The sequence below is a fragment of the Echiichthys vipera genome (assembly GCF_963691815.1).
Source record: "Echiichthys vipera genome assembly, chromosome: 6".
Classification (NCBI taxonomy): domain Eukaryota; kingdom Metazoa; phylum Chordata; class Actinopteri; order Perciformes; family Trachinidae; genus Echiichthys; species Echiichthys vipera.
The window spans coordinates 8,597,440-8,606,864 of NC_139831.1; the positions used below are offsets into that span (position 1 = coordinate 8,597,440).

The 9,425-nt window shown below is 40.9% G+C and overlaps 1 protein-coding gene across 1 annotated transcript; it reads right to left on the reverse strand.

Moving 5' to 3' along the window:
* Positions 1–2,625: 2,625 nt before the first annotated feature.
* Positions 2,626–6,837, reverse strand: f9a (coagulation factor IXa; the record flags this gene model as incomplete). Its single annotated transcript, XM_083914932.1, has 8 exons — positions 2,626–3,221; positions 3,628–3,751; positions 3,889–4,190; positions 4,283–4,417; positions 5,981–6,094; positions 6,337–6,361; positions 6,454–6,641; positions 6,774–6,837. The coding sequence occupies 8 exons, from the start codon at positions 6,835–6,837 to the stop codon at positions 2,626–2,628; spliced, it is 1,548 nt and encodes a 515-aa protein (XP_083771058.1).
* Positions 6,838–9,425: the final 2,588 nt, after the last annotated feature.

Here is a 9,425-nt window from a genome sequence, read left to right on the forward strand (position 1 = left end):
CCCTCCATCACACAGGCAGATTGTTTCCTCCTCACTATTACAGCTCAGTTAATCTCGGGTTCCCCATTAAAAGGGATCATACAGCCAACATGAAATATACCCTCGGTGTCGAACGCTTAATTAAATATTGATTGCAGACTTATATGAATTTACCACATCAAATTGAGGCCCCAGTCGGAGGGCTGCCTTTGATTCGCGGTGTTTGATATGGAAATGAGTCTAGAAAGCAGCAGGGGCTGCTCCCCACTACACATTTCTGGTTGTTCATTTATTTATTTTGCTGTCATGTTGTTCCTTCATATTGTAAGGTATCTGTGCAGCTCTGGATGAAATTACATCTCCATATATTTACAGGAGCTACGCTTGACTGCACATTAAAAAAATATATATATATATTTAAGACAAAAATCAGATGGTTTCTCTGTAACTTGAATCCAAAATGCTGCAGATTTTGCACAGATTTTCCAGGTTGGAAAACAAAAAAACCCGCTTGAAATGTTATGTATCCCAATGAGCCAAGTAGCCTGAGCTTGCTGCTGAATGTTTCTTTAAGATGAAAAATGCATGGCAACTGAACAATGAGCAGGTTTTCATTGTTAGACAGTCATTGTTCTAACCTGGCTTGTTTTTTTGTACAGCGTCTGTAAAAAAATAATTAAAATAAACTATTTATTGCAGTAGTTGTTTTGGTAACTGAAATAAGTCAATACTTGTTTTAACATGGTGATATGTTGCGGAACACTAAGGCTGATCTTTTTAATGTGCCCTATTTATTATTGATGTATTCTTGTTTTAATCAAGGCCAACTTACGTAATAAAATTGTGCAGAATTTTCGTCTTTTATCTTTTGGTCACATATCATTTGAAACCAGGATTTCTCTGCTAGAAAACTTAGAACATGTATTTACCACAGATGGGAGTGATGTGTAGGGAAAATAAACTACTGGCAGCTACTTTTACCTGTAGTTCACTGTAATCCTACAGTGTATTAATACGTTTATTACTGTAAAAGATATTACAGTACTGCGCAGTATAGCATATAAGCTTTACAGTATACTTTCATCTGTGGTCAAAATATCAATATATTGTTATTTTAGCATTTGTACTGTAATCACCATAAATATTTTCTTTTTACTGTAAAACGTATTAAAGTTATATTATTTTTTACAAATCGACCTGCAGATGATAATCAAGCTGGCTGTAGAATGGTGTCGGGTTACCATGGTTACAATTCACCGTGCGACTGCGATTCTCATTTATTGAATTTCTTCCATTTGTGTCCTCTACATTTTATTAATGATTTATTTTTATTTTTATTAATTTTCTATTTAGTATGTTTACTCCATCTAAAGCCAATGAAGCAAAGTAAAAGTGTTTTCTTTTGTAGTTCCTGGTTAATTGTGCATCTCTACTGTTACTGTCTGTAGGGGTTACAGGTTCACTGTAGGGGCGCACTCACACTATCCATCCGTACCGTGCCCCGTGCTTTAGGGTTCTTGTCCCCCCCTCCCTCTCCCCCCGCAGGCCAGGCCCGTTTGTACTCACACTACCTGGGCCTCAGCAGAATGCTTCCTGCCTGTCTATACGTCATCACGCCGTCACACTGTGGATGACGTCATTGCGATGCGTCGCTTTGTTTCCAAATCTTTCCATAGACCTCGGAGTTTTTGTGCGTCTTGTCGACTGTTTTTGAATATTTTCATCGACCAAATCTGCAGTAAACACTCCACCTCCGCATCACACCAACGTGAACCTTTCGCCGCCATTGTTTTAAATGTCGGCCCATGGTCCGTCCTTCTTTTTTCTATGTCCGGACAGGCGCACATAAAATGACGTCAGAACCACCCTAGGCCTCGTGCTCATGCTCGTGCTCATACACGTGTGCACCCTTGTGCTCATACATGTGCAAACGTGCTTTACTAAAGCCCACCTCTCCCAAACGGGCCATGGCCGGCAAGTGTACCGCGCACAGCTGCGGTACAGTTGCACTCACACTGGTCAAACAAACTAGACTTTAGCCGTAAACGTGCTTGGGCACGGTACAGATAGACAGTGTGAGTGCACCCTTAAGCACTTAGCTTGAATAAAATACTGTGTGTTGAAGTTGTCTCGGTTTGGAGTTCATTCACTTATATGTGTACACAGCCAGTGCATTGTAGGTTTGCAATGAACTTTATTATTATTAATAAAGTTATTATTTTCACATGATTCATTTAATACAGAATAGACAGAGATAAATCATGAAAGTATCTTTAAAACATTTAAATATATTTTATATTAGTCAGCCGGGGGGGGGGGCTGGAGCCGGCACTGGGTGAAATCGTTATTTGTCCCAGCAGCTGAGTGACCGGAGACGTGCAAGAATGAGTCAAAACATTTACTCGATGGACTGAGATAAAGGAGTTCAACGGCATTAAAACGCCAACATGGCTATGTTTTTCCGTGATAGGTAAGCTAACTTTCAGCAGATGGGTTCAAATGGGCTCAAACAGACTCTAGCTTCTTGTAGGCTACTGGGGTCTGACAAACATGGCAACCCAACTGCTTTTAGTTATTTTTTGTTGTTGCGACTAAGATCTTGAGACACTAGATGGCGGTGTTCGGCTCATTCTCCATATTCAACCTTTAATCCTCAGGGTCTGGGTCTTCCACATCATTTGCCAGCCTTTGTTTAGTTATTCCCATAACATGGTTTATCCAGCGGTAATAAAGGGACACCCGGGTGTACACACCATATTTCCCCTGCTTTGCACATTCTTCCCCCCAGCTCACAATGCCCGTAAGGAACCAAGTGTCATGAATATGGTTCGTGTGAGGACCTCCACTGTCCCCCTGACAGGCATCTTTGGCTTCATCATAGAATCCTGCACAAAACATGAAGGGAGTGATCCTGGCACTGCTGCTCCGCTTACACTCTGTCCTATCTGTGAAGGGAACCTCGACCTTCTGCAAAGTGTCAGCTGTGAATCCGAGGAACCGTGTTCGGCCCCATCCGCTGACCGTGGCCGGGGAAGACCTCTTCACTAGGGCCTCAGTGAAAGCCTTGGGCCCTATGCAGATGGGTCGCACTGTTGTGGAGAAGGTGATGGGGCTTTTGAGGTACAGCAGTGCGATGTCGTGGTTGTACAAGCTTATACTGCTGTTGTAGCGTGGGTGCATGTGCTGCTCCATCACCTCATAGTCCTGCTCTGTGCCCTCGTTGATGAAGGAGTTATGCTCCCCTGCAGGGAGATATTACAGATATCACTGACTCCCTGTTTACAATAAAACCCATTCAGTTTTCAAGGACTAAAATACACAAAACTTGACATTTGGGCTGGATTTTTTTTCTGGATTGATCTATTAATCAAAAAATGGCCCAATACAAAAAGGTGATGTCTTGATTTGACCGATCAACAGTCCAAAACCAAAAGACATTCAGTATATCATCATATAAAACAAGCAGTCACAACTGAGAAACTAAAACCGGGTGTTTTTGCGCAAGTGATAAATCAGTTCTCAAAATAGACAGCCAATTAAACAGCACAGCGATTAATCTACTATTTGTTTAAGTTACTATAATTTACTTTAGAGCTACTCTGCCGTGCTTCAGCAGAGGTGAAACTAGTCATTTGCAGAGCAACTTACCTACTCTGACGAAGAAGGAGCCTTTTGCTTCCACCAGGCAATGAGCAGCAGTGATAACCCACTGTGTTCTGAGAATGGAGCCCCCACAGAATAACTGGCCACTGGGACGCGCTATCAAGGCTACCTGAATAAAAGAAGGGAGACAAGAGTTGTGAATAGCTTGAAGAAAGTGCACATCCTGCAGCTGCTGTTTCTTCTCCCTTATGTATTTCCTTTAACAAAGCCTTTTATGCATCAAATACTTGTACATCTATATAATACCTGCCATGGGATCTCTCCTGGGGTTACCACCTCACCGCCTACAATGCGTTTAAAAGGCCTTGGCGGCTCCTCAGTGGGGACCTCAGCGTCACGGTACACCCGCAGGGGGAATAGGTTTCCTTCAGAGTCGTTTGTGGCAGGAAAAGGTGCCATGGTACTGGCTGGTGTTGAGGAAGGGGATGCAGTAGTGGTGACGCCGGTCAGTGAGGTGGTGTTTTGCAAGCTTGAGTTCCAGTGGCGGAACAGAGACCTGGATACCGCACGCACCTCGGTCAGGGCAGTTCTGCCACATGGAAATTCAGCTGGTCATGTGAGAAAGGAGGAGTCACATTGTGTCATTTCAGAGTCATAATCATGATATTTAGGAGAGAATTACTTGTGAATACACTGATACCTTCTGGTTCACAGTTAACTCCGTCCTGCATCAGCCTGTATCCTCTCGCACAGGAGCATTTAGCTCCAAAGGTGCCCATTGACTCACAGAAGTGCATACAGTCTCCGTTGTTCACATGACAGCTTTTTTCAATAACTGAACAGAAGAAAACAAACATCACAGATTAAATAGTGCATTGTGTGTTCAACTCAACAGTATGTCTGAAATCAAGGTGGGAAAATGAATTAAATGTGGAAATTCCATCAGATGTATGGAACGATCTTTGAAACTCTAGTTCCCAACAATTGAGGGTGTTAAACAGGAAAAACAATTGAAGTCATTTCGGGAAGATGTACATTCAGTCTTGATTAATGTGCTTAGATAAACGATTCCTTTGTCATGCACTGACTTGTACTTGAGTCACATTTCACCAGTCACAACAGTGTGGCTATCAGGTTTTCTCACAGGTTTCTTTGTTTCTTCTTTTTATTTTATTTTTACTTAATTAAAACGATGGTGTGGTGGTTAGCACATTCGCCTCACAGCAAGAGGGTTTGCTGGTTCGAATCCAGGCTGGGGCCCTTCTGTGTAGAGTTTGCATGTTCTCCTCGTGTCTGTGTGGGTTCTCTCTGGGTTCCCCAGGTTCCTCCCACAGTCTAAAGACGTGCACGTGTTAGGTTAATTGATGACTCTAAATTGCCCGTAGGGGTGATAGACTGTGATAGACTGGCGTCCTGTCCAGGGTGTACCCCGCCTCACACCCGATGTCAGCTGGTATCGGCTCCAGTCCCCCCGCGACCCCGACAGGGACAAGCGGTTGAAGATGGATGGATGGATAAAACATTTGAAAATTAATGTGACTGTGTACAGTTGTGATATACTGAAAATTAAATAAAAACTGAGGTAAAACAAAACATATATTGCATGAATTGTTGACGTGACATTTTGTGACATACTATATTATACTATGAAAAAAGTAAACCATTTTTATGACATACTATACTATGACTTTTTTTGACAGACTATACTATGTCAATCTTTATGAATTTTTATGACATTTTTTACATACTATATTATGACATTTTCAGCAACAGTTTTGATGGCATACTGACAGATGGGCTGCGACAGTCACAAGTTGCCCCCAGTTGCTATGCAACCAGTAGCTTTCTTCAAGTTGTCATTGCTCATCTGACAGTTGCTTGTTAGGGGGAATACGTTTAACGTAGTCTCTGAGTGGTGCAGTCTATCAAATGTAAGTTGTTGAAAGTATTGAAATGGTTCTCAGATGATTAAAATATTGGCTAATACATGCATTTCATATCACTACCAAGGGCTGCACAAAATGTGTATAATGTATCTGAGGGCAACAATAGGCCCAGGGGCCACACTTTGAGAAGCTATGTATGACACTTTCAAATAAATGTGTGATTCGGGTAAATGCAGTCAAAGCTCACAGATACTGTACTTTGCTGCTGTTTTTAGAATATCCAAAAAGACAAACACTCTAAATTTGGGACCTAAATCCAGGCTGACGCTGATGTGAGCCATTGATTTAATTTAGAAACAGAAAAAGGGCAAAAAAGGCTCCTGTTTATCCTTTGAGACTGAGATCAGATCAGGTCTGATCACGTATTCTCAGAAATTTCAGGTTATGTATAGCAAACAAATCTAATCTCTTTTGATCACATTTTTAAATTGAGCCATAGGACTTCGACTTACCAATCTCACAGCTTGTGCCAGTGAAGCCAGAGATACATGAGCAGGTGAAGTAGCCGAGGTGGTCTTTGCATGACCCCTGGTTCAGGCACGGGCTTGATTTACACTGATTGCCATCTGAAAAAAATCCAGGCACAGTGCCTCAAATGAGTCCTTTTTAAAAATGATTTTATAAAGAAATGTTTACTCAGGGACTGTTCACATAAAAGCATATGTAGAAAAAGTGGAAGCAGAGGTCTGCGTCAGAGAGAAAATGATTGCAACAAACACATTGACAAACAAAGACACAGCCACCACTGTGACATTTACACTATTTTCTGTTTGTGTTCGGAGGAATCTGTTATTAAAGACATTCTTACCCACATATCCAACCCAGAAGGCCATCTAAAACACAGAGTAAAGTTAATACAGCACAAATACATAATGGCTTTAATAATAACATCATATGACGTAAAAACAAACAAATAAATGCTCACTGTCTCTTTATCATTCTCAAAGACCTCCCTGGCTTCTTCCAGGTCACACACTTCCTCCATACACTCTCTCTCCAAATTGCCTTCCATCAGCTCCTCAAACACACCAGTGTTGTAGCGTTTGTGTCTCCGCAGAACGCTGTCGGCTGCCCGACCAGACAGGAACACTGAGGCCAAGGCTGGAGCCGGGGCTAGAGTGAATATAAAAGTATAGAATTGTTCTTTTCTATACAAATAAAGTAAATAAAAAGAGAAGGATCCTTCACCTGGTACATACTGACACACTAAAAGTAACAGCATAAATAAAATAAAGCATCAAATACCTCCATAAGCCAGCTGAAAGTCAAAAAGCAGCAAACATAAGACAGAAAAATAAACTAGTGCCATTTCAAACAGCTCTGGTATCCTGACATGAACACAAACCGGACCGTCACTCCAAAGTACAGAGCTCTGTTTGCTCATGTACACTCACAATTAGTTGCATGTTTGTTCAAAGAAAAACAGTCTGACTCTGTCGGGGAAACACCAGTGTGTCAACCTCCACCTGCAATCAGAATAGAAGATGAACTTGTTGACCAGACCTGTTAGATACGAATGATTTAACTCCTGGATTTTATTATTTACTGGTCTCACAGAACAGTCCCGACAAGTTTGCTAAACGTGTCTGTTAACCGGACGACTTCTGCCCTGATTTCCACCTCTGGACCCAGGCTGTTTTCACGCTCCAGCTCTCAACCATTAGGTTCAGCAACGGTTAGACCCTCTGCTCTAGGAATTTCTTTATGTCGTTAGTAGGTAGCCATAAACTAAACACGTGTATTATTTACTCGGGCTTGTATCAATGTAAAGCTTTTCAAAGCATTCCAATCGTCATGAAATTGAGTAAGCACAGAATTCATCTTCATAAATTCTTATATTTCTACTTTCTTTCTTTAAATAATCACTCTATCTATAATATACATGCAACATTCAGGTTTTGTTTGAAACAGTGTTTTATACATTTGTTAATTCTTCATAGTGAGTGTGATCTGTGCAGATATCGTTAACAATTGAAGTGATCTTGAAAAAGTCTGATTTTATTTAGGGAATGGCATAAATCAACTTTTGAACTCAGCTGTTCTTAACCTCATCTGTGCCCAGATAAAATGCACTTTGGACTTTTCACCACAAGATGGCGCGCATACACCTCAGTCACCCAACATTGCACAACAAGACAGAGACATGGGTGATGGGATCATGTGCCTCATTACATATCACTGCAGCACAGAGACAGCTCTCAGCCTGAATTAGAATACATTAACAGTGATGAGGAAAAAAATAAAAGCAAATGTGGGAATACAGAAAGACCTTATTTACAATACAAAATAATAATAAAGCCACAAACTGTCTGCATTCATAATGTTCTGTGAGACATTTTTAGCCCTTATTGAACTGGATAAAGTACTCAGAAAGTTGGTGTGACTCACAAGATACACATTAAAAAAAAAAGATGAAAATAGAAAAAAAGTATTGATCTAGAGGATACACTGTATATATACAGTATATATCTTTTGGTCATTTGTCAATCAATATCCAAGACGAAGACGCAGTGGTCAAGGGTGATATGAAGCGTGTGCGGATTTAGCGTGCCAGCTCAAGATTGAACTCTGGTGTCATTTTGTGGTCTGGCGTATACGATGTAACCCATTACTGGTTATGAAATCCCCCCAGAGGGAGTCCAAAGTCTTCTCGAGTGTTAGCAACTATTGACTGGAGGCATTTATATTTCATTGAATCGTCCAGAGGCTGAATAATTAATTCACCTGAGTAATTAACACTGTCTGCTCAATACAAGAGCGTCTCAAGGATGAGTATCAGAGTAAAAGCAGTTATAGTTCTCTGGGGTGAAGACTTTCATAGGTATTCCAGCTGTGGTGCAGACAATAAAAACAGTTGCTTTTGTTATTTGCACTGAGGTGAGGATTCTTGAGCTGAGCATGCTAAGAAGACTGTATGAGGGACAGTGTGGATGCACGGATGGATAGAAGGAAGTAAAATTGTCGGTGACTGACTATTGATTAATGAAGATCTCCCTGACATCTCTGTCTTCTCTCTTTCTTTGGCTGGGGAGTCTGTGTCAGCTCCAATTAGATTAGTCACTACAGTGCGTGATCGAGTCAGGGCCTCGCAGATAATAAAAACTCTGATGCTTGCTCAGTGCTATTGATTGTTACTGTGCAGCGGCTCCTCAGTCTTTCACCAGAGACACAGAGAGTCATTTGCGGGGGGCTTATGTTCTTCTGTGGTAAAAGCCTTCTTCCTTAGTAGTGAATCAGAGTGTTTGTAGAGCTCAAACAAGATTTGGACAAAAATCTGACATTTACACAGTTATAATTTAATTCTTTCTAGTCAATCTCATGATGTTTAAAGGTACAATCAATGATCTGAATATAAAAACACAAAAGGATAACTGCATTGCCAAAAAAAAAAATTCAACCTCTTGACATTTTCAAGTTGATGAACAGGGCTTTAATGTTAAAACTAACCGTTTTTTGCATTAGTCAGGCATGCATTTTGAATTATAATTAGATGAAAAACTCACAAAAGACCACCAAGCTGAAGATTTTGTCAGTCAGGGCTTACTGTGTCTGGACTGAAAAATCTCCTGAATTGACCTATGTTCAATACTGACACATTATGTGTTTTGGCAACAACTCTGAGGCACTCACTACAAAGACACAAGTATAGTTTTCTGTGGTCTGAATAATCACTGACTGGGTTATTTTTTGTCTTTAAAATGACTAATGTGTGTGAAACATATATCTATAGCAAGTCAAAGTGTTGGCGAGTTTGTCCACAGTGACATTTGAATGATGCAATGTTACTGATGAGAAAAAAATCTTGGGGCAACAGGGAAGGAGTTTTATTAGATCAGCTATTCCTTCCAGGTTTTATGACGGGACAACATGAGCTCAGGGCTCCTTTGGGCCATAAAA